Source organism: Lethenteron reissneri, chromosome 25, assembly GCF_015708825.2.
Source record: "Lethenteron reissneri isolate LAM-NWPU_2019-01 chromosome 25, ASM1570882v1, whole genome shotgun sequence".
NCBI classification, from domain to species: Eukaryota; Metazoa; Chordata; class Hyperoartia; order Petromyzontiformes; family Petromyzontidae; genus Lethenteron; species Lethenteron reissneri.
This window is the reverse complement of record NC_083803.1, coordinates 13,363,112-13,388,007: the sequence shown is the minus strand read 5'-3', so window position 1 is coordinate 13,388,007 and position 24,896 is coordinate 13,363,112. Positions and strand designations below refer to the sequence as shown.

Genomic DNA, 24,896 nt, shown 5'->3' with positions numbered 1-24,896 from the left:
CGCGTGTGGACGGGTTCATTGAAAAGCCTGCAGCAACGAGCGATCGTAACTGCTTCCCAAGTGCCGAAGAAAATATCGATTCGTGATCCGTGGATTTCGGTTTAGAAATCGATTATTGATTTTGTTGTCGTTGCGCCGATGCGAACGGCTGCAGGGGTAAACCCGACGCTGTATTGTGATTCGAAACGTAAAAGAATCGTCCACGATACAGCTAATCGATTATAACGTGCGCGATTCTACGCGTCCGCGTCTAAAGCTTTAAAAAATCGACGCCGTCGATTGGAGAATCGAAACCCGCCGCCGCCGCTCTGACGCGATGACGTCGACGTCGATAGCCCCGCCCCCGCCCCGCCCCCGCCCCGCTCTCTTCTACCGTGCGTGGTGACGTCACGTTCGCGACGCGCCTGACCGACGCGATGACGTCACGACGCCGGGCGGAGGGCGTGGAACGAGTAGGAGGTGGTGGTGTTTGGCGGCGGCGGTGCTGGTGCTGCTGGTCGTGGTGACATGAGCCGCGGTGCGACTCTGGCGAGCGATTGAAGCCGCCCTCGCTGCGTGTGCGACGACGAGGTGACGTGAGGAGGAGGACGACGAGGAGCAGGAGGGGGACGAGGCGAAGGCGGCGGCGAGGGAGAGGAGACGCGGAGCGACAAAACCCCGGCAGCGTTCGCCCCGCGGTGTTTGGAGAGGGAGCTGCGGTGGAGGGCGCCGCGGGGTTCGAGACGACCTGACGAGGTGACGGGAGGAGGGGGGGTGGGCAAGGAGAGGGGTGACGGAGGAGGTGGACGTTGCATGTGGTGATGGAGGCAGGAGGAGGTGGTGGTGGTGGTTGGAGGCAGAGGAGTCAAAGTGACGGCAGAGGCTGAGAAACGAGGGAAGCGTGGAGAGGAGGAGGTGGTGGAGGAGGAGGAGGAGGGTTTGGGGAAGAGGGTGGAGTTGTTGGAAGGATGTTGGAGGAGGCGGTGTAAGTGGCAGAACAACTTGGAGAAAGACGAGGTGGGAGAGGGGGGTGGTGGGAGTAGCTCTTGCGGTAGATGCAGATGGTTGGAGGGGGGGTAATAGAGGAGGTGGCGTTGTAGGAGGATGCGACGATGGAAGAAGAGGTGAGATAGGGATGCGGTGGAGTTTGGAGACGATTGAGCCACATGGAGATGATGGAGGTTGATGGGGTTGGGGGGGGAAGTCGTCAGGATTACCTGGAGCGAGAGGTGAGGTTCGGGGACTGATTTACTAGGAGGCAGCTTGTGGCCGATGTTGATGATCACGGTGTTGCAAATGTTTAAGATCTGTTTAAAAAACTAAACATTGTCGATCGTGATGATAACAAACATGGAAAATAACCTATTTTTCATCATACATATCTCGAATTCACCGCAAATCTCAGCATCCCCTCCCACAGCATGAATCACGGCGGTACATTGTGGCTGCGATGGTCGTGTCCATGGTTCTTGGCAATGGATCGATGTTGTTAGCTTCTGTGATCTCTCTCTCCCTCTACGCCACCACCCTCCCATTACAACTCAACGCTACCGCCTCCGGCAAAGGGGACCGCCGTCCTAGTTAATGATGTGACGATTAATCAAGGCAATTAAGGATCGTGACTTGGCGTCTGCTGGGGCGGAGAAAGAGGGCCCCATGTGCTGGGGGAGGTTCCTCGTCTTCCTCCCTCATCCTCGGTAGTCCACTGGAAGATCTCCCGGGACCGCGTTAGTAATTTTAAAGTGCAATTACCGCAAGCTACGGATGTCAGTGGACATGCGTCGCTTTTGATTTAATGGGGGCACGGCGTGTCTCTAGATTGTCTAGATGTTGGATTTTTATCCTTTGAAGTAACTCGTGTGTCTTTGTATTTGTACGTGGTTATATTTACGCATGTCACTGTACTGGCGTGTGTGCACTATGACTGATCCCCCCCCCGTCTGCAGGCGAGCTGTTGACACTGGCACATGGCCTCAAAGTGCACCTAGCCTGGCACAAGCGCTGTGGTTGCACTGGAAATTATTACCTGGCCCCCGTGGCTGGACAGCAGCACTGGGGAGACCAAGGCGGCCAGGGGTGGTGCTGACCTATTGGTGCACTGTACCGTCATTTAAAAGGTTATTCCTTTAAAGGTTCTTGCATTTGCCCCAGCAGTCTGTTAAAGGATACACGGGGGGGACCTTGGTCCGTATCTGTAGGTGTTACTGTGAGTTTTTTTGTGTTGGCTTGATTGTGTACTGTTTGTTTATCTGTGGGTGTCTAAATTACATTGTGCGTGGAGTGTATTCACTTTGGTGCGTGTCACTTTGTGTGTCATTGGAAGGGGGAGCGGTCGTGTAGTCGCTGGCACCCGTGACGATTATCTAAACTAGTCCTGGGCCTCCCTTAGGTCGACTTGGCCTCGAATGAGTACCTGGTGCGTTCGTTGTTAAACATCGCCACGAGGGAGACAAAGCCGACCGTGCGTGGTTCTGGCCAGAAAATCTCAGGTGTGCTTAACCGGCCTTCACGAGTGATCGCTAACACCACTTGTCCCCACGGCCTGTGGGTATAGGCTATACGGGGGATCTTTGACCTCGTCATCATTGTTCACATCTGTGTGTGATTGCGTTACTTGCACATGTTATGTGTGCCCGGTGGTATGTGTGTCTGTGTGTGTGTACAGGGTCTATACCCAAAAATCTGTGGCGTTACAGCTCATCCCAGAGGTGATGGATGAGATCCGTAGCATGAACTGTTGCGTGTATGCACCACGTATGTGAACGAGTTGCCACTGGGGAGACAAAGGCGGTCGGGCATGGTGCTGGCCACCTACCCCCTCGTGTGACGTGCCGGCCTTCATAGGTGCTCGTTAACAGCACTTGCCCCTACGGTCTGCTCAGGTTATACGGGGGATCTTTGTCTTTGTGTTGGTTTGTAGGTGTGTGTATGTGTAGCATTTGTCACTTGGCACAGTAGGGAGCACAGGTGACGCATCTGTCCATCTGAGTTAAGCCGTAACACCTGGGGACTGCCCGTTAACCCTCTGACAGCCTTCCACAACTTCACGTGGCCTCTGAGTGCCTCCACCTCGGTGTTGACACGATCGCCGCGGTGACATCACCGTTACTTTGTGACGAATGATGGCTGGGGTTACTTTTGTGGCTTTGTCAGTGTATTTATATCTGTACGTACCAATGTTCGTATTGATTTCCACGTATATGTGTGTATGTATTTGTCATTGTGTTTGTCTCTATATGTGTCCATTGCTATGGATGTTTTTTACGGTGAGAGACGTGAATAGGAACACATGGATTAGAGAGCAAACGCAAGTCAGTCATAGAATTTTGCTGTGAGAAAAGCAAATGTGCTTGGGTCGGACACGTGGTTAGAACGGTTGATGGCTAGTGGTCGACACTAGCAACAGGAGCAGCCGAAGGAAGGAATTCTGCTGAAGCATGCACCGCGAGGATGAGCGATGAGGATCGGCGTATGCGTAGAGCGAGATTAATTGTTGCATTGTCAATGCCTGTGAGAGATAGCGACAGCTTGGTAAGGCTTTCATCCAGCTGTGGATAAATCAAGATTCATGATTACACTTGTACAGTGTCTGTGTATGCCAGCTTCTGTGTTAACAGCTGTTTCCATTTATCAGCGTGGTCACAACAGTATGTTGGTATGTACGTATGTGTATATGAATGCCTGTGTTTATCTCTGTGCATGCAAGTGACTGCACATACGTGTGTATGTATTTGTACACATCCAAATTGCTGCTTCAGTTTTGGTACGCGTGTGTTTGTGTATATGCGTGGGGAGCCGGTAGTGTAGGGGTTAGCGCTACGCTGCGCTATGAACCCGGTGTCCCGAGGTCGATTCCCTCTCACGGCCAACAACAGTGACGATGATTTGAACTGGGCCTCCCCTAGATCGACTCAGCCTCAAGTGAGTACCTGGTGTGGTGTGTAAACATCGCCACTAGGGAGACAAAGGCGACCGGGCGTGGTGTTGGCCACCCACCCCCTTGTGTGACGTGCCGGCTATATGGAGGATCTTTGTCTTTGGTGTGTTTGCGTTTTTTTTTAGTTTTGTATGTAAATGTTGTCTTTGACTAAATTATGCCCCAGAATGCGTCTGATCTTGACATAATTCTGAAGTTAGGCAGAGTTGAGCCTGGATAATCCTTGGATGGGTGATCACAATACATAACAGGTTGTTATGGGTGCTGCGGTATCAAGACTCTCTACCTCGCGTGGTGCGCGGGAGGTCGTGGGTTCCATCCCAAATGACACCTCTATATGTATGGAGTTTAAATAACCTCCACGTGGTTGCATGGATTTTTCTCTGGGTACTCCGCTTTTGACCTCCATATTCAGAAAAATGCGATTTGATTATTTGGCGACTATAAATTCCTACGTATGATGGTGTAAGCCACTTTGCTGAGCTATCATGTATGCCCAGTGTCACCTGAAAAATTGCTAAGAGCTCAGTGGGCTTTTCCTGGTAAATTAAAATAGTTTAGTCACTGTTCTGAGGGGCTAAATGGTGGGTAAATAGAGGGCAGTGCAGAAAAATACATTGTTGTGCTGTACTTCTATGCTCCCCACCTTCACCAACCAGCACGGTGTAGGGAAGCCCTCATCCAGCAGTGAATTGATAATGGCTGCACATGTCTATGTTAAGGGTTTTATATTTATATACGTCGGTATGTTAGTATGCCGGTGTCTTTTGATCCCATCACGTGTGTATTCGTGTGTTTGTGTGTGCTCGGAGAACATCATATTTATTGGCTTTTCTCTAACGCTTTATTGTCATGTCACTTTCCAATGATTTAATTCAGCGCTGTATTTGGGTGCACTGCCCAGGCCTGTGAAGTAAACATTCATCGATAATATAGTTAAACCTTGAATATGCGGATGTCATTGTCTGTGTTCCCATCTGTTTGCATGCCGTCGCGGTCACTCGCATGTGTCTTGTTATACTGTACACGATTAAGTGCGTCTATGTTTGGTAAGTCGGTGTTCCATTCGCGGCTGTTTCTGCGCCTGTGTGCACGCTACGTCATGAATGTTGATGGACCAATTTGCGCCCGTGTGACCACGACATTTTTGTGCGAGAGACGCAAATGCTCCTCAGCAGGCGCCCGCAGGATCCGTCAAGGAAACACCCGCAGAGCCACCGTCCTCTGCACAGGGCCCTTGCATCAGCAGCAGCTGTCATTATATTTTTTACGAAGCTCAGAGGACGAACCGCATTGCTCGCCTGTGAAGGCAAGCGTTGCTTATCTTGTGTTATTTGAAGGACCTCTGTTGTGTGGGTGTGCAAATGCTGCTTTGTGTACCCGTTTTGTGTGTAGCTGCTGTGTGTATCGACTGTGTTCCTGCTGCAGTGTGTATCTGCATATGCTGCTGTGTACGTATGTATCTCGAACTTCTTTCGCACCGTACGTAGCCAACCGTGCTAATCGTAGGTGTATGGTGCCACAGTGGTAAGCGCGCTGCACCACGAACCCGGTGACCCGAGTTGAATTCCCTGCCATGGCTAATATCAGTGCTGAGTTGATATCAGATCCTTTCGTGGGCCTCCGCTGGATCGACTCTGCTTCATGAGAGTACCTGCTGCAGTCTGTAAAATCAGCAATGGGGAGACAAAGGCTGCCAGAGGTGACCCTCCAACCAAAATCAGTGCTTACAAAATCAGTGCTTACAATTAATACTTATCTCAACAGTCTGTAAACGGCTAAACGGGAATCTTAGTTTACAAGTGTGTGTTTGTATGTTTGTAGGGAGCAGTATGATGTATATGAATATACGGTTGCATATATGTGTATAAATGCTTGCGTGTATACACACACATGCACAACTTCGTTTTAAAGCTTTCGTGCCTGCAGGGATTCATCTTCTTGGTTCTTTCGGTAAAGTCACGTAGAAGGGAAATAATAAAATAAAATAAGAAAAATAAAACATAACATAATAATAAAAATAAAACTTAATAAAATAATATAATTCTCACATTATTTAATTATGTTGTAATTTTTATTATTTTATTATTTCCCTTCTACGTGACTTTACCGAAAGAACCAAGAACATGCACAACTGTTTATACATACAACTGTATATGTAAATATGACAGCATTGGTGGTCTGTTTGCTGCAACAATTTGATGAACTCGTTTGCCGCAAATTCTGCTCCTCGAGGAAAGTAGCTGCTAGGGTTGGGGGAAACGTGAGATGAAGGTGGCACGCGGCGGGTGAAGGTGGGTAAAGGCGGCAGACGGTGGGTGAATGTGGCTAAGGTTACTGGTTAGTGGGGTGTGGTGCTGTTTTGGCATTCGGGAGCGGCAGGCCGCGCAAAGGTGCTGTTGCCGCGGGGCACGATGTGTCACCGTGTAAGAAGCAGCCTGGCCAGCCCAGCCAGCCTGACTAGCCGCACCTGTGCTAGAGACATAGGGCCTCCTCGCCCTGCAGGAAGGTGTGTTGGGTGCGTGCATTCCAGACGGGCGGGATTATTAACCACCCACACCCCTGAGATGCGCGCGTGCACAGCTGAGAGGTGCAGCGTCATCGCCAGCCATGATCAATCCACTGCCGGATGAATGGCTTGCCAAGTTGGCTGCATGAGCCGATTTCATCGCTCCATCTTTGTGGTGGTGTATGCGTAGGCTTTTGTGTGTATGTGTTTACAAATGCGTTCATGTATGCGTGTTTTGTACAAATGCTAAAATTCTATTAATTGTCAAGATGTAATAATTACTTTTTTTATGGATTGTTTTGTTGGCTCCAGCTTGTTTGTATTGTTTGTCATTTATGTAACCTTATTTGTACAATTTTGTTCACTCCATTAACGCAAATTTAAGATGTAATTTATATAAATCACAAAAAGTTAATTCTTAACGTGCACGATTCCGTGCTTTTGTCGTGAGCATAAGAATAAAAAATTTGATTAATTAAATAATATATACATGCCTAATGTCTGCCTGTGTGTGTCTGTTTTCCGCTGTGTGTACTTGTAATCGCATGTACGTGGTCATTGGTATGTATGCGAGTGTGTCTTGGTATGTGTGTGTCCATGTGGGGAGGGAAAGCAATTCTGCACTTTGACCAAGGTGAGCTGAGCTCGGTTCCCAGTCATGGCTAACATCATTGGCCATTGGCGAGTGGCATCTCAATCGGTGCCTGCTCCTTTCTTAGCTTTATTCATAGTGCTGAGTGAAAACATCAACACAGGGTATGGTGCTGCACACACGTGCGCCGTGCCTGCCTCAATAGGTCCTCGCAAACAGCACTCGCCCCAACAGGCTTAGCACCTACACGTGGGATATTTGTCTTTTTATGTGTCGGTGTTGGTGTTGCTTGCACAGAGCAAGCGTGCACTTTAAAAAGAAAATGACACTCGACGGAATATAAGAAAAACCAAGTGGGGTCATTGGAGGTGACGTGATGGAGGCAGCCTTGAGTTGCGAGCTTTTATCCTGGGTCACGTTCAGAGTGTGAGGTCACCGAGCAGTGCAGCTGCACCTTGCAAGAAAGGGCACGTCTGTGGAGGTGTTAAGGGCAAGGGATGAGGGGGAGAGAGAGAGATGCAGGGGAAAGGATGCCGCATCGTGGCCGCATTGTAACAGAGCTAACGAAATGCATTAGCATCATGTCGGTGCTTGTGATGTGTTATTTTTTACAATTTTACTTCCTCTATGAATGAAAATCTAGTTTTGTTCTGGTGTTCGATTTATGTTCACAGTATCGTGCAGCCATTTCGTGTAATCGCGTATGCTGGGGTGGGAGGGGCGGTTAAATTAATTTAGGACTACCACTGTCCTTAGAATTGTCCAGCGAGGTGGCGTGGTGGTTAGAGCCCCCCCCCCCCCCCCGGCTCGTGAACGGAAAGTTGTGAATTTAAAGTTGCAGGAAGTGTCCAATTGATATTTTTTGATAATGTGTCATCTCCACCAGTGACGCAGGGCTGTTAAATAGGATATGAGCTCTGTTCTATACTCATTTGAGCGGCAAACTACTTTCAATAACACTCTCTATAACTCTTATGCTAGATTTATCCCCCCTCAATCCCCACCCCCCTCTGCAATTCTTGGCGATTCAATGAATTGTTCTCATTTGGAGTATCATGAGTCTCGAGGTTCATATGTTCTGTCTCGTTTGTACTGACTATTCGGCTATGTGTATTCGATACGTGAGTTTATAATTATTATTATTGGTATGCTTGTGTACCCAGAAAAAAAATTGTTTTGGTGAGCACGAGAATAATTTTTAATCGACGAGTCTATTACATGCCGCTCGTGCACACGACGCTAAGCGAGAGAGAGATAGAATTTGCGTAAAGGAACGCTGCCGATAATGGTGATCTCGTAATGCCGCGTTAAATGAGGTGTTTCTAAGCATGGCCATCTGCTGCGAGTACCGTGGCAAACGGTCGCTTTTGCTGCTCAATTAGAACGCCTCCCAGCGCCTCTCGCGACAATTTTACACGCAGGCTGTTACGAGCGTGCGGCTGTTCAAGATATCCGTCCGGCGTAAATCTGATATTTTTTTTCACGCAATACAGTACTTGCATTTCACGGGTTGGGTTATAGCTCATACGCTTAGGCCAAGGGGGTCTGCAACCAAAATTAACAAGAAGAGACATTATTTTTTTCGAATTCGGTAAAAAAAACTCAATAAATCAAGAGCCACAATGCATGCGAATAACGCCACGGAGCTGTCCATAAAGAGCGGCGTCCGGAGCCGCAGGTTGCTGACCCCTGGCTTAGGGGGAAGGACTCGATATTGTGCGATGGGGAGTTCAATCAAAACCCCGCCAGGGATGACACAGCCTCGTCATCGTTCTTATCTGTCATCATTGTCCTCGTCATCATCATTGACATTGTTGTTCAACTCCTCATCATCCCACCAAGGTCAGTAAAAGCAGTCTCACCTTACGAGACCTCGGCTTCATGAAAATCTACCAGTGGATTCCCTGTGGAGAACACCGTTTCCCCGCCACATGAATGTAGAATTTCCACCACTGGCCCAGAACTGCCGGCCGAGACGCGTGTCGCCAAACTCTCAACTGCGCGTTCGTATATTTCATACGTCAGTGGAATCTTCCACACTGGTCTGCCGTCATTATAATGTGCAACAACACTTCTTTTTCCTCGCACTGCTCGATTTTGCAACTCCCTTTTCATCATCTTTTTACTCAAGGTCATATACCACTCCAGAATTCAAGGGACATGTTTGTACTTGCATTGGTGCTCTCAGTCATTGGCTGATTTGCATTTTGGGCCATTGGCTCTGCACTCAGCATCTGCGATAAAACAAATATTATACGGTGCGCGTGTATACGTTTTAGACGTCGGAGGAATGGATTATCTTCATCTATCCCTGCGTATGTTATGTCTATTATGTTAATGGCCCCACTCATTTGGGGGAAAAGAGCCTAAAACAAGTTCCGGGAACAGACGGGAGGCAGGGGATGTTGAACTTCCTCGTGGCGGCTCGGGTATCCGGACAACCAGGAAGCGCGCGGATGACTCTTTGAAGGCCACCGCATTCCTCGCGCCATCTCAATCAGTGGACGTCATTGGTGTTGCCCTTGTTCTTTGTATAGCCGATGTTGATGTAGAGCACCAACTGCGATTTCACATTGAGGTGGTTGAGCCAGATAATTGCATCAGGAGGAGCAGAGTGTTTCACTAATGATGCCTCCTTCGAATTTGTGAATTGGGCATTGGGTCGTTATATGTGCCATGATCTGTTTTGGGTGACCACCGTCACACACCAGAGAATTATGAATATTCCATCTATTTCCCTGTGCATGTTAAAGAGTGCAGCGGCCTCTAGTGTGGACAAGAGGTCTCTTGAAGCGCTCTCAAAGTTGTTCTGCGATATCATGTTCTGTAGGTTGTTCTCTAACATGGAAGTGATTCGTGCCTGCGCAAGAGCTCCGAGCAAACATGTCCATCTCATTAAGTGAAGCCGATAGTGCAATTGAAGTTAAATTGAGAATGAGACCCCACAATTGAGAATTGCATTTTTCAATTTGGGGCTTTGCCTGAAACAAGACACAATCTCGCGTCGTCTCGGTAGCTCTACGGTTTACCGAGCTTAAACGACCACTTGTGCACCTCTGTGCAAGAGGCTGATTGTGCTCATGCACACAAAGGCTGCAGCGCAATAGGTTGTTTGAGGACTGGCGCTCTCTGCCCGATCGTACTGTCGAAGGTGCCGTCTCTTCAGGCCTAGTGAGGACACGGGAGGTCAGTCGCCACAGTTCGAGACGATAAAGATAAGGAAATTCACTCCAGCGTGCACGTGGATAAATTGATGATTGGAATGAGTTTGTTTTTACACGCGTAATTTAATGCATATATCATGAGAATAGGATTCTATTTAAATCGATGAATTGATGGAGGGAGGGCAATGACTCTTATGTGCGTTCGCTTGGTAAAATAAAGAAATTCTATCAGGATTTTGTGAAAGTATTCAGGCACTAAGACCATTCTTACAATACATCTCGTTTATTTATATTTTTTATCATGTCTAAAAGCGCGTTTCAGGATGATCTACAGAAGCTGTAGGCATATTTATTTTGTATTCGAACACATGGGCAGGGGAGTTGACATTGCGGATGGCTGGGCGATGGAAGTTTCAGACATCGAGAGCAGCAGGGGAGAATGAGCGACCTCCCACTGCTCGACGGTTGCCTGGGGGCTTCGATAGAAAGCCTTGGTCACTGTAGCACCGAGTGCGTAGAGGGGAGTAGAATTAGATGAGCGAGACAAAGTAGGCAAGGGCGGAACCATGGATGATGACAAGGGAGTTGCACTTGAATGCGGTGAGTGTGATTGATCAAAGATTTCGTTTGTAACTACTGGAGGGATCCGAGTCCTGATGTGATGTGGTCTCATTTATGGATGCGGGTGAGAAGTCTGGCAGTGTCATTTGGGATCATTTTGCTTCTCCACACGTGCTGCGCACATGTGTGTTTTATTCCTTGCGGCTTGCACTTCAATGTGGGGCCTGTGAAACTGTTCGGCAAATGATGATATGCTGCACATGGTGTAAGTAAGTGGCTTGCAAGCCGTAAATCTGATTGAGGTGTGGGTGTGGGGATCCGAGCACAGAAACTCCCGAGCTCCGATTGATTTTGGTGCAGGGAGAAAAGCGCCGCATGATGAGATCATGTTAATATTGGTCGCTTGTGTGCGTGAGTTATAATAAGAGTAACGGTTGATCAATTAATATAGATTTGTGAGCTCGCAATGCACCTATCTAATTGTGCGAGTACGGTCAATATTTTTCTATTCGTGTTTGTTGGATTGAGCAGTTTTCCATCAACCCTGCGGCCACTAGCGGCCGCTACATTCACCACAACTTTACAAATATAATATAGACTCAAGTCATCAATCGCAACAATTTATGGAGTAAAAATGTGGCTATATGTACATCCCTTTTGTCAATCCACTGTTAGTTGGCAGCCTTCTTGTGCAATGCAGGTCGTGGGGGGGGGGGGGTTAGTTGACCATACTTCACCATGCTTTGTCGGTCTGAGTTGGTGAAAGCAAGGAGCTTAGTAAGCGCTGTACAAAAATGCATGTTGCTGTGCCCTCGCCCTCTTTTGCCCCACGGCAGCCTACAACAAACTGACGTGCATAGTGACCGCACCATCCAAGCACTACCCAGGCTCCAGCCGACTGAGCTTCTGAGATTTGACTTGATCCAGCGCATTCCAGGCGTTTTAGTCATAGGCACACCTTTAATAATAGTAATAAAAGAATAGGGGCAGAGTCTTGTTTTCCCAAAACGGTCCCAGACGCATTGCTTTTGTGATTTGCCCCGCCGTCGGCAAAAGACACTGGGACAAAGCACGCTCTCGCCAAAAAAATCTGACGAACAGGAACTTTCACCAGCCTGTGAACGGGTCCCCATATTGTATCCTGAAACGGGAACAAGCAGCGTTTGGATTGACCAGCGGACATTTAGTCCGTGTTCTGTTTGAAGCTTTGCCATGCCGTGACCTGTAAGCCAAATCATTCGCCGTCGCCTTTATTCAAGCGTCAGCACGGCTGTTTATTCGTGCAGAATTGCTGAACGGAGAACAACAACGGCGCGTTCATAAGCATATGTGGGCACATCGCTGCTCCTTTATAATAGTCACTGGCACACTTGCCATATCTCGGTGCAGTTGGTCACTTTGCAGACGCATAGTCTTTCAACCCTCGGTCATTCCACTGGCTAATGAAGGCCTCCCCATCCCGTGTCAGTAATGGCAGTGGTGGGTGGGGGGGGTAGTTTGACCATATTTGTACCACGCTGGTCAGTGTGGGTTGGTGAAAGTCGGGGGGAGGGAGATACCCAGGATGGGGGGTGTTCGCATGATCACTTGCCACTTGATGTTTTAGCCGTGGCCAAGGATCGGAATTCGGGTTGCCAGGTTCATAGCGTAGTGCGTTGACCACCATGCCGCTACTCCGTCCCCACTTTAATAAAGCCCATATTTAATTTAGCATTTGTATATGGGGTCCTATTTGTACATTGAACATGCAAAAGTATTGGGATGGTTTTTTTTAAACGTCATTTTAATTTAGAAAGCTCACGCTTTCAACATTCAAACCAAAATGGTTTTATTTGTAAATCTGCGGCTTATGAAACTGTAAACATAACAGCGTGGAGAGGCTGTTTTTTGTTCTCTTCAGCGATCGTTTGTCAACATTTAAATTTTTTGCAGATGCGTTGCTTATTTTGTGAACGTTCCCATTCAAAAAATTAGACAAATTTGCGTTAATGACTCGAGCAGCAGACGCACATCAATCAGATGCTCAATTTCCCCGTGGTTTCGATGGAAATTGAACCTTCAACTCATTGTAAATTGTCCTAGATCGTAACAGTTAGGCCGTGTCCACAGTTGCCTTGCGTGAACTCGGTCAGTCATCAGCATATAAATGCACCGTAGGTGTGTCGATATACGCCTTTACTGCGTGCGCTAAATTACGACGCGCACTCGCGTACGCGCTTGCAAGTGATGGAATTCTCGTTTAGGGATTAATAAAAAACATCTTACTGTGACTCGACTTAATGAAACATCGTCTGGCCGACAAGATCCGAGACGGAGTATCTACCTAAATGCTCCAATACGTTTTTATTTGTTGCGCCAGCAAATTATTATGAAGCAATACTTATTTATAGCCCTTTGACAACCCACTGCTGGATGAAGGCTTCTCCATGCCATTGTCAGTCAAGGGGGCTGTTTGAAAATACTTAACCCTGGTCAATTTTAGTTTTTGGTAAATGGAAGTTACCCAGGAACTGCTTTGGATATCACTCGCCATGGTTAAAATCCATGGCGAGTGACTGGGAATTTAACACAGGTAGTTCATAATGCAGTGCACTAACCACTGCGAAATCACTCCCCCTATAAATACTAATAAGAAATAGCAGGAACGGGTGTTTTTATTGCCTCAAGCAAACAGCGCTAGCCTGATAGCTAAAATAATATATTTTCCGAATAAACCAAAATTTTTACTCAGTTTATTTTTTCAATGCTTTTATCTTGCAGCATGTGTTCTCGTATACATCTCATGAAGATATAACAGCGACGGATCCATCAAAGAGGTACATTATTTAAACGATATTCATAATAATAATGATAGTTTTAATTATTTACCGATGAAAGCCTTACTATCTGACTCCAAAGCGGCCTACAACAATAAAACCAAAAGCCATTGTAGTTCCATCCGCTCTGTTTTTCCTGCGTTCATGTTTTGACGCGAGTGTTTGAATGCGCTTGTTGTTTCATGTGAGAGGAGGCTGTGGTGGCGATGGTAACAGGTGGTGTGTGTGTGTGCTCATTAGTCTATGACCAAACCACCCTGCATGTGCCCGGTCTTGTCAGACCTCAACAGCCAAGCAAGGTTGAGCCTGCTTAAGAGAGAAAGATGAGAGACTGCCTGAGAATACCAGGTGTTGTTGAATTGGACTGCGAGGTGTCCAGGAGGTGGCGGTATAAGCCATACTCGCATACATTAGCAGTGTATTCTTGAATCTGTCTTCGTGGAGCCTTACATGTCATCTCCACGTGCGCATTGGATGCTCGGTTACCTTCCACACGAAGCCAAACGCTCATTCGGGGAATTGCTCAAACCTCCCAATGTCGCAGTATCCTTAACGATGCCTTGCTGATTAAACAAATGACACTGTTGTTATGGGGCCGCATCCTCCGCTGCCGAATGAACCCCCGTGGTGGGTGATCCTCCGCTGTCATAAGATGATGAGCGCCCTCAAACCGGGGGGGGGGGGGGATGTGAAAGTAATTGCATTAACTACTGTACGGGGCGGCGGGGCACGAGCCGCCTTGCATTAGTGGGATTTCATGTCGCCTGAGCCTGTCGGGACGGGCCCTGCGTGACCGTGATGTCATGGCGGGTTCTGTTTTAATTGCACGTTCTGCCCAAGTACGTTAGTGTTGCGCGACAAAGCGGCGTCATGTTGTCACGAGAATAAGACATTTCCGCAGTGTGCTGTGTGACATCAATGGATTGCGTCGGGAGGAAAAATGCACCTAGAAGAAGATGTCACGAAACTGCCTCTGATATAACTTTAATAGACTTGTTATTTATGCATTCCATTCTGTTCTTCTACTCATATTCACCCACTCACCGACGCACCCAGCAAACTAATCCAGCAACTGAAATGGCCACGCAGCCAGCCACCCACCCACTCACCCATCCACCCACCCACTCACCCACTCACCCATCCACCCACTCACCCATCCACCCACCCACTCACCCATCCACCCACTCACCCATCCACCGACCCACTCACCCATCCACCGACCCACTCACCCATCCACCTACCCACCCACTCTCCCATCCACCTACCCACCCACTCTCCCATCCACCTACCCACCCACTCACTCGCCCATCCACCCACTCACTCACCCATCCTCTCACCCACCCACCCACTCACTCACCCACCCATCCACTCACCCACCAACCACTCACCCACCCACTCACCCACTCACCAACCCACCCACTCACCAACCCACCCACTCACCAACCCACCCACTCACCCACCCACCCATCCACTCACCCACCCATCCACTCACCCACCAACCACTCACCCACCCACCCATCCACTCACCCACCAACCACCCACCAACCCACCCACTCACCCACCCCCCACCCACTCACCCACCCACCCACCCACCCACCCACCCACCCACTCACCCACCCACCCATCCACTCACCCACCAACCACTCACCCACCCACCCATCCACTCACCCACCAACCACTCACCCACCAACCACCCACCAACCCACCCACTCACCCACCCACTCACCCACCCACTCACCCACCCACCCATCCACTCACCCACCAACCACCCACCCATCCACTCACCAACCCACCCACTCACCCACCAACCCACCCCCTCACCCACCCACCTAGCCACAGCGCTTTATTATGAAACAATCGGGGCTCTGCTTATTTACTGCAAGATTAATCGTACCGCTGTCGCTTTTGTCATAATTAGGAGTTGCTTAACCAATGCACGGCAGGCACTATTTACAGTTTTAATGATGTTGGTCTCAGTAATAAAGGTTTTAATCTCATAAGTCATGTGATCCTTGCCATTAGTGTAGACGAATAAGAGGTTATGGTAAAAGACAAAATGGGATTTTTTTATTCTGTTGCACACAGACCCCCCCCCCCCCCCCCCCAGTTCGAGTGAGCGCGATATTCTAATTGCCTTGTGCACGAGCCACCGCAGCAGCGGAGATATATTAATACCGGGTCCCAAGACCCACTGGCTGGCCCAGAAAACACAGCCGCATCCCTCCTCCCATTACTTCTCCAACATTTACATATTGTAGCCGTGTTATTTGCATCATTCCCCATGCGCATGCAAAGCATCTGAAAAATGTGATGTCCCGGCTTAGAAAAAATTAGGGCGAAGAAGATAGCAACAACAAAACCTCCCTCGTTTGCGTTAATGCAGCTTCTACAATTTTAAATCCATTCTCTTCCACTCTCAAAAATTTCCCCCACAAATTGGCGTGGCTTGTGGGCGTCGTGCATCTGTATTCTGCATAGGAGGCCGCTGCCGGCCTTGGTGATGGGAGATAAGATTTAAATAAAACTCTATATGCCTTCAGCGGTGGGTTGCGCTGCACAGCGGCATCATTAATCGACGGATGGTCATTTTATTTTTACAGCCCGCGTCGCCGTGGTCGATCTGGCTTGGTGCCGTTGTGGAATTGAGCTGCGTGCCTCCGTGAAATAACTCGCACGCGCGTGACCTCCTTGTGGCGCAAGTGCGCACCGTTGTTATAAGCAACGTTTGTTCTGTCCTTTTCCTGAATAGCTGGAGAAAATGTGACGGGATATTTGTTTTACAGCAGAGCCGAAAAGGCCTGCAAGTCCAACAGAGGTGGTGGATACGTACAGAGTCGTTACTCAGCTCGTGCCAGGACAAATGCGTTCGCTGTTTTTCATGCTCTCAACTTTTGGATTATTAAAAAAACATCATACCAGTCCGAGTTAACCATTGCAAAGATCAGTTAAGTTTAATCCATCATTATCTGTGACGACGAAGCAGGACAGAGCGCTCACATTCACAGTTGCATGGCTGTTAACTCGTTTCGTTAACAACTTCGTGACAGCAGCTGGCGACATTGCACGCTCACTCATCCCTTTAGTAATTATCAAAATTAATTAATCGGAGGAGTGAGGAGCATGGGATGAGAATTATATCCGTTGTAATAATCTCAAGAAGGCAAGTTTACAGCCTACAGAGTACAGGCCTCATTAATGCTTTATAAGTCATTAAGCTGGGGGGAGCGGTGGTGCAGTAGTTCGTGCACTGTGATCTGAACCCGGTGACTTGAATTTGAATTGAATTTGACTCTCGGCCACAACTATCATCAAGTTCAAGTTTATTTTATTTAACCAGGGGGAGAACTCAAGAGAGAGAGAGAGTTTTAACTTACAAGAGGGGCATACGTTTACCAGCCGAAGGAAATTCTTGCTATGCATAATCCAAATTGAGCCATTTGCTGATTATTTTAGAATTTGGTAAATTTGGACTCTGATGCCAGCACGTAATGGCCTGCTCATTGAGAATGATGCCACGGGATCTTTAACGTCCACTGGGAAGCAGATGGCGCCGAGTAGCATTATTACGGTTGTTACACCCGCAGTAATAATCAGGGCAGCCTCTTGATTTGAACCGTAGACCTCTGCAACGAGCGAGTGAACGCGCTGCTGCTGTGCCGTGTCACCGCCCCATTGGTGGCGAGTGACATCTGAACTAGTCCTGCCACCACCCCCGCCCCCTTCGCCAACCCATACTAATCAGCGGGGTGAATTATGTTCATTCAAGCCCAGTGACCACCACTTGCCTGCGGAGGCTTTCATGACAAAGGATTGTAAATTAATGTGATTATTGTGAAGACATTAAACAGTTTACACTGCCTGCCCTTGCGGCTGTATTCAAGGTACTTATGTATACACACCATGCTTCATGGTGTAGAGCAGTTTGTGTGTTTTTTAACGCACTGGATACAATATCCCTTGATTTCAGGAAGCAGCTCATTATAATACATTTGCAAAAAAATGTGCCTTAAACAGAAAAAAAAGATCAGGAATCCCAGGGTACTTTGCATGCAAAGATGACCTTACCATACTTGCGCATATTTGGTGCACACAGCCTGCGTTTTTTTGTGTTTTCTCATTTCATAGAGGGGGGCTGCTTTTGTTGTGGTGTTTATGGAATAAGTCCAAATTTTGACAAATCTCACACATGCAGTTGTTAAATAATTAACTATTAGAAATCTCACATCTATACTAGCAGATATGCAACGGTTAACCACCTCCTGCACCCCATGACTTTGCAAGTCACGGTCACGATCCATTTCAAGAAGCGCTCGTGTTTTTTTTTACGTTGTAATTAAACATTGCGGCCTCTAGTGGCCGCAGGGCTCCCGTGAACCCAATACAAGCAACACAAATCAAAACATCCATTCTCACAAATGGAATTCGATGATTTAATAGTAGGCTCGAGAATGAATATTAATAGTCGAACCTGTGCATGGTTACACCCCTCTAACCCATGCCTAACACTTCAGCAGCTACAGTCAAACAGCTCTCCCTTAACAATAAAAGCACACACACACCAAATTCTATTTGGCCCTCGTCTGGTTAAATAAAGGACAACCATTTAAAGGCGAGTGCACGCCGTGCGTGCAGCCGTCGCTGTGCGCAAATAGGCTGCGATAAACTCGCTCCAGAAGGAGACTTGACTTTTGTCTGCTCGCCACTCGCTGCGGAACAGTTTAGTGGATTTATGTCTGCATCGTTGGCTGGAGGCTCGCGGAGTGTAACAGCTGATCCTCGAAATGTCTTGCTGTGAAATCCCCCGCACCATGCTGCATATATATATTGGACATTATTCACGAAGTCCCTTTTGAGATGGATGATTGTGTGCATGTGTGCGTATGAGCCAAATGCCACTGGTCCCCTACATGGTAATGGCTGAGTACAACAAGACGACGCTAGCACAGTTGATCCTGCCATGCGTTAATAGGCGTGTGGTAATTCATTCAAAAGCCCCCGATGATTGGGGATCGATTCAAGGATCAGTTATTTTTCGACTGCTTATTAGGGGCCGTTCATAAATGACGTCACGCGATTTTGGACGATTTTTGACCCCCCCCCCTCCATTCATCACACGACGTCACAAAAAGTCAGACCCCCCCCTCAAATATGACGTCACAAAGCTCTGCCGCCCCCCCCCCCAAAAAAAAATATAAAACATGCTTCAAATCGCTTGAAACTATTGTCATTGTAGTGCGTATTTAATGTGGCGCTGCACTCTGATGTTGTAGGATAAAACATTTATTTAAAAGTCTATTTAATTAAGTAGAACGTGTATTCTATAATTATTTATTTAAAGTTACGCATTTTTATGTGACGGCAAATTTCTCAAACTCCCCCCCCTCGTCGTCACACATCGTCACAAATGTCTGACCCCACCCCCCCAGGTGCGTGACGTCATTTATGGACGGCCCCTTACCGTGCTATTTGAATTGTTTCTCAATATTTTTCGATAGCTATTGTAAAGTATTTCGTGCTCGTTAGCTCTTCAGTGGAACATTGGTTAGTCATTTGTACATTATCCGCATAACTCAATAAACATCGAATGCTACGTACGCCATGTTATGCGTGCACTGTGAATCTTAAACATCGATATGAATCGTTGATTACATTCATAGTGTAGAGTGTGTCTGTGTTTGTATTTGTGTTTTATGAATGAAAGTGAATGTGGCAGCTAAGTGCAATCGCATTGTCACATTCATGGCTCCATTAGTGGCCTGAATGTGTCAATTGCGTATTATTCTTCACATGCAATTTGTTGTAAATAGCCGATTCTGTCGTGCACATGTCCATGCACGTGTCATTTGCGTAAGTTTTGATTTTAATCAATAAATTGATACATTTTGATTTAAAGCTTTCGTTACTGCAGGGATTCATATTCTTGGTTCTTTCGGTAAAGTCACGTAGAAGGGAAATGATAAAATAATAAAAATATCAACAATAACAATTCTCACGACGTTTCGACTGCAACACAAGCAATCATCATCAGGTGTGAAATCCACAGCAAGAAATGTATCAATTAAATTGATACATGCCCAAACAAACGTATTTAGTTCGGAATGCCTCGCTGAGTCCACGACTCATTCTTGTAAGGGATCGGAGCACTTGCTTGTGTGTGTATGTAATGTTGCAGCAGTGGTGGTTGCACGATCTACACTGATGCTGATGTCCAAGCGTTGCTTACCTGTCATTAACATCATTAGAAAGTGTATGTTAACTAGTACCTTGATTTTGTGTGAGTCATGTCAGTCTTAATAGGTGCTCGCTAACAGCACTCCTCCCGGCAGTCTGTTGTATGGGTATGCGTGGAATCTTTTAGCTGTGTGTGTACGAGCGTGGCGAGAGGATGTGCATGTGATTAAAAATCCAGTTTCACTATTTGTCACATGCCATCAACACCACAAATCGGCACGGTTGTAGAATATAAAAATTATAGCGCACCATGTTATTTTTGACACGTGTAGAAATGTGCCTTACGCCATGTGTGGTGTGTGCATATGGATGGTGTTATTTCGTGTGTTCCAAAGCCAGTGTCATTATTTGTCACATGTCATCATAAGCGCTCTCTCACTAAAACGCCCATACTTTAATCTCCATAGATTATGAATGCAGCAGTGAGCATGGTCCTGCTGTTCTGGCTACAGTTTGGAGGGTGCGGTGTGTCAGAGTGGTGAGCGCATTGTGCTATGAAGTCAGCAACCTCAGTTCGATTCCTGGCGATGGCTAACACCGTTGGTGAGTGACCACTGATCCCTTCTTCACCAATCTGCTGCACTGGCCAGCATCGTGAACAATGGTCAAAAAAAAAAATACCGGTATAATACATTTCATTTGTTTACAATAGAAAGTGGACTTAGAACTATATATATATAGATTCATCGGATTATGAAAAAAATATACAGTAAAACCTTGGATTGCGAGCATAATTCGGCAGACAAAGCGTATACGTACTACTCATATTGCAAGACCTCGCTCGTTTATCAATTAATATTATTAAAAAAATTTAGCTCGTCTTGCAAAACACTCGCAGACCAAGTTACTCGCAATCCAAGGTTTTACTGTACATAGAATTCAACGAATTGTGACCCAGAGTCATGACAATTCACCTGGTTGTGTAGGCTGGTGGGCAAGGACCACAGTGATTCACTCTCCCCCGGCGATTAAATGAAAACGATTGAAGAATCTCGCCTTCTTTGCACACGTGGCTGCATGGGTGACGTGAACCCACGATATGCAACATTTATTAATTACAACACATCGGTATGCAAGTAGTGCAAGCTTCGAGAATCGATGTTAATTTGTGCCTAGCAATCTGATTAGTAATGTGTACTAATCAGTCCAGGCTAGTTTTAGGCTGGTGCATAGTGTGCTTCAACAGAGCCTTGGCACAGCATCTGAGTCTGTGCTACGGCGATCGACACTCGCATGCACACACGGTGCATCTACCGCACCCGACATGGGCCACGCAGGCAGACCCATTAATTTTACTTCCCCTTTCGTATTGCTCCATTTAAAACTCCTCGCATCAATCTCACTCATATATATTGTCCACGTGCTGTTTTGCGTTACTGAAGAAATAAACTAAATTCGCCCGCATCCGTCTGAAGGTTATTGTAGGCGTTTGTCTGTTTTGTGGCTGGCGCGCTCTCTCTCTCGTCACCCTAAACGCAGATGCATAATTGTGGCTGTCGAGCGATTCCTCGGCGCCTCCGTCCGGTGCACGAGCGTGCGCTGTTGTTTGTTTTATGACTCTGCCGTGCCTGGAATGACCAGGAGCAAGGCCGCCTCTCCACGGTGGTTGGGATGATGGAGGTTTTATTGCTACTCCATGCGCTGGTGTGCGGTAGGGGGGGGGGGGCCTGTTTACAGCTTGTTTACGTTTTATAAGAAAGCACTGCCACGATGTGACTGGGGCCTCAGGGGTCACAGAGACACACTGAGCCTGTCGCTGCTGAGATGTTGGGTTCGGACCTCGCATTCAGCCACCCGTGATTAAACTCGTATCTTAATTGTGAGGAGTGGATGGTTTCGTCCCATTAACTAATGACTACATAAAACCCATCACATTAAATGTGTTAGATTTTTCCCACTTAATTTGCATAAATTCCAGCTCTAAGAAATACAAAATATCGGTTTTGGTTGCCATGAGCAAACTTCTCTCTGTCGCAGGAAAAGTGAATTTCCTAGTGTGTGGATAGCAAGGGCCACTTGGACGGATCTCAGAAACAGTTCTGTAATATCCGCTTCATTGGGCCCCTTTCTCCCTACGATGCTGATAGAACAACTGGAATAAATTAAATGATAAAAAAATAAGAGTGCAGCTGCAGATACGAAATAAATAAATAACTAGCCACTTTTCGCTACAGCTGTCTGTTGCGATCCTGCTCAGCCGACCAGTTGCTTTATCTGCTCGCGCTCCATTGCCACGTGTGGTTTTAAGCCACGTTAAGGGCGCTTTACGAAGTGAAACCAGTAATCGGTTTAAAATGTGCACTGCGTAATTGTCCTTCTGCCAGTCTTTGAACCCTGTTTTTGTTTATCCTGTTTTTACAGATGACCTAGTTTGGTTCTTCCGTTGTCATTGTAGAATGACGACTTTGAAACCAGGGGCTGCCAATTATAGATACATTCACAAGGGAAATAGACAAAAGTGGTTTCCACTTTGTCACGGTGGAGTGGTTGTGCTCTCTTGTTTACACCACTGATGTAGTTGTGGGGGGTGGCAAGATTCCTGTCTTTATCTTTTGTGCACGTGTGTCCATACCTGCGCAGGCCGTGACTTGTGACGCGGGCAGGCCGGCCGGTGGGTTGGGGGGCCACCACCATGTCCACGCTGCTGTCCCCCAAGGAGGGCAAGGTGGAGCGCCTCTCGCAGGAGGAGATCATCTCCGGCACCAAGACGGTCATCCAGGGCCTCGAGGCTCTCAAGCACGAGCACGACTCCTACCTGCAGGTTGCTGCCGCTCGCGCTTGAACTCCCACTCAGTCGTACAGGGTGATCTATTTATAGAGGGCCCCACTGTCGATGAATTGACTAATCAGAATCAGAATATTTATTTGACTGACGGAATCCGATGGGGGTATGAAGCTCTTTTTTTCACACATGTCCAGTAGGGGCGGTTAAGAACGTTACAACAACAAATAATACAAAAACACGATAGTCGTGCAAAGTGTAAGAAAGGTAAAAACATCGCCCAAAAACCTACAAATATAACTAAACCATCCCCATTCTACCAGGCAAAGCCTACTGAGGTAATAACTTTCTTTTAAAATAATTTACTATTTGTTTCCGCCTCCACACTTTTACTCCCAAATGTGGGAAACTCCCTAACAAGCGACGGCCAGCGTGATGATGCGGGCAGTCCAGATGTCGTCGCCAAGTCACTGCTGATCAGGCCCAGACCATCCGCTCGAGAAGCCGGTTTAATCACGGCTGGCCGCAACCCCGATCAGAACCGAAGGTTTTTAGTGCCACTGGCCCTGGCATGGTGGATAGGTATTTATATCCAGAATAAGAGCACACCTCCGTTGAGCGTTTTTTTTATTTGTATTATTATGACACTTCATCTGATTTATACCAGTTTTGCTGTCACCAAAGTCATGTTAGGTAAAAGATCGTCCTTGTGCCATCCACACAGGCATCGGAGAATGTTAGGCCCTGGAAAATTAAGTCAAAATAATGCTCCTGAAGTAATTTGAATGATTGTATAAAAACACTCGACGCGCTGTCCTGGAGCATTATGCATCACTAAATAAATAAATGGGGCTTTGTTCTGTATCTCTACAGTCCGGAAGACCTATTGTCCTTCTAAACATATATTAACCATGAGCACAGTCAGGATGAATTAAACCAACATGATTTGTTTTGAATGCTTGGCTGTTGATGAGACCCAAAATGTGAACACCATTGCACATTTTGCTTGCTTGAAGAAACACTGCTGGTTAATATATCTAGAAGGCCAATTGGCCTGTAGAGGTAAAGATGTATTATTTTTACATGGAGATAAAGAACAGGGATTGATTTCACACCCAACACCAGTTGGTGTGTTGTGTGTCAGTCATCCGGCATATTTATATGTTTTGCCCATCAACTGGGCTTAGCTGAATAAAAGTAAAAAAGAAAAATCAATGTTAAATCATGGGTGGCTACTGTTATAAAATCCCAGGCTTTCAGGGATGTTGGCTCATTGCTGTAACACAGCTTTTATGAGCCGTCTAAGCGAAGACCAAAAAAAAATTCTGCCTTGATTTGCAGTCATGTCTGCAAGATGCAATCATTCAATTTGAATTCAACCGCGCAGGTTGAATGACACCCACGTTATTATCTTATAAAATACTAACGGTAAGCCGGTGAGATTCAATGGTTATAAATTATTACCAGGGCCCATGGCTATCAGAATCTTTATCAGAATGTTTATATATCCTGGAGGAATCAGATGGGCTATAAAGCTCTTTTTCACAGATGTCCTCTCTCTTGTCACCTCGCCCCCTCACACCTCCCCCTCACCGCTCCCCCCTCCCCCTGCTCCATCGGGAGCTTCCCCTGTCCCTGCATGCACCGGATTATTGTAAACGTTAAAGGGGACAAGCAGTGCTGGTTCGAATTAGCTAATTTATCGTGTTAAAGGTCAAATGTTTGTATGAAATCTTATTTGCATTAACTGCATATTATAGGATTTCGCACCTCACTCGTAAAATTTATGGAACAACCGAGAAGAATTGTTCCTCTTATAGAATAAATTCACACTTATTGTCACCAGTCGCGAGTGATTCTCTCCGTGAGATTACATTTTATGGAGCCGGCTGAGATGGTAAAGCAGCCGCGATTCCCCTTGGCGCGCGCCCACCGCTGAGTGTCGCTTTGCACCCACGCAGAGCCTCGGTGACACGCTGGGATGCCTGAAGGAGGGCTCGGAGAGCGCCCTCGTGCAGGAAAAGGCCAACATCCTCTGCAAGTCCGTCGAGATGATTCGCCTGGGGCTCGGAGAGGCGCAGGTGAGTGCTTGGATGGGCGAGGGTCTGGCCATAATCGTCGGCGGAAGGGGTTGCGGCACAATATTTTTCAGTCGTAAAAAAAAAAAGGCCAAATCTGGACAAATCTGATTGCTTCTCCTCTTGGGCAAAATGGGTGATTAACCCCCCACTGATCTTATCATATATACTATATATGTTGCTTGCTTCTGCTTGTTAAAATGAGCCATTATTTGCCTTTGCATGACAAAAAGTAAGTGCTATGTCAGCAAATTTTCTCAGAAATAGTCCAATGAAACTACCTTATGTGGACGAGAGGACAGCCCAT

At 47.0% G+C, this 24,896-nt stretch overlaps 1 protein-coding gene across 5 annotated transcripts in view; it reads left to right on the top strand.

Annotated features, from left to right (window-relative positions):
* Positions 1–433: 433 nt before the first annotated feature.
* Positions 434–24,896, top strand: part of LOC133347266 (kinesin light chain 1-like) — a 51,156-nt gene continuing 26,693 nt past the window's right edge. For 4 of the 5 annotated variants that reach the window (XR_009755696.1, XM_061559387.1, XM_061559391.1 and 1 more), the window contains exons 1-3: positions 435–735; positions 22,370–22,550; positions 24,473–24,592. Coding sequence is in view for 4 of the 5 variants with exons in the window: in XM_061559387.1 (XP_061415371.1) it covers positions 22,422–22,550; positions 24,473–24,592 (249 nt within the window). In the remaining variant the exon portion in view is untranslated. Of the gene's footprint in view, positions 736–22,369; positions 22,551–24,472; positions 24,593–24,896 lie in introns of all 5 variants that reach the window. The other variant, XM_061559388.1, reaches the window with a different exon arrangement.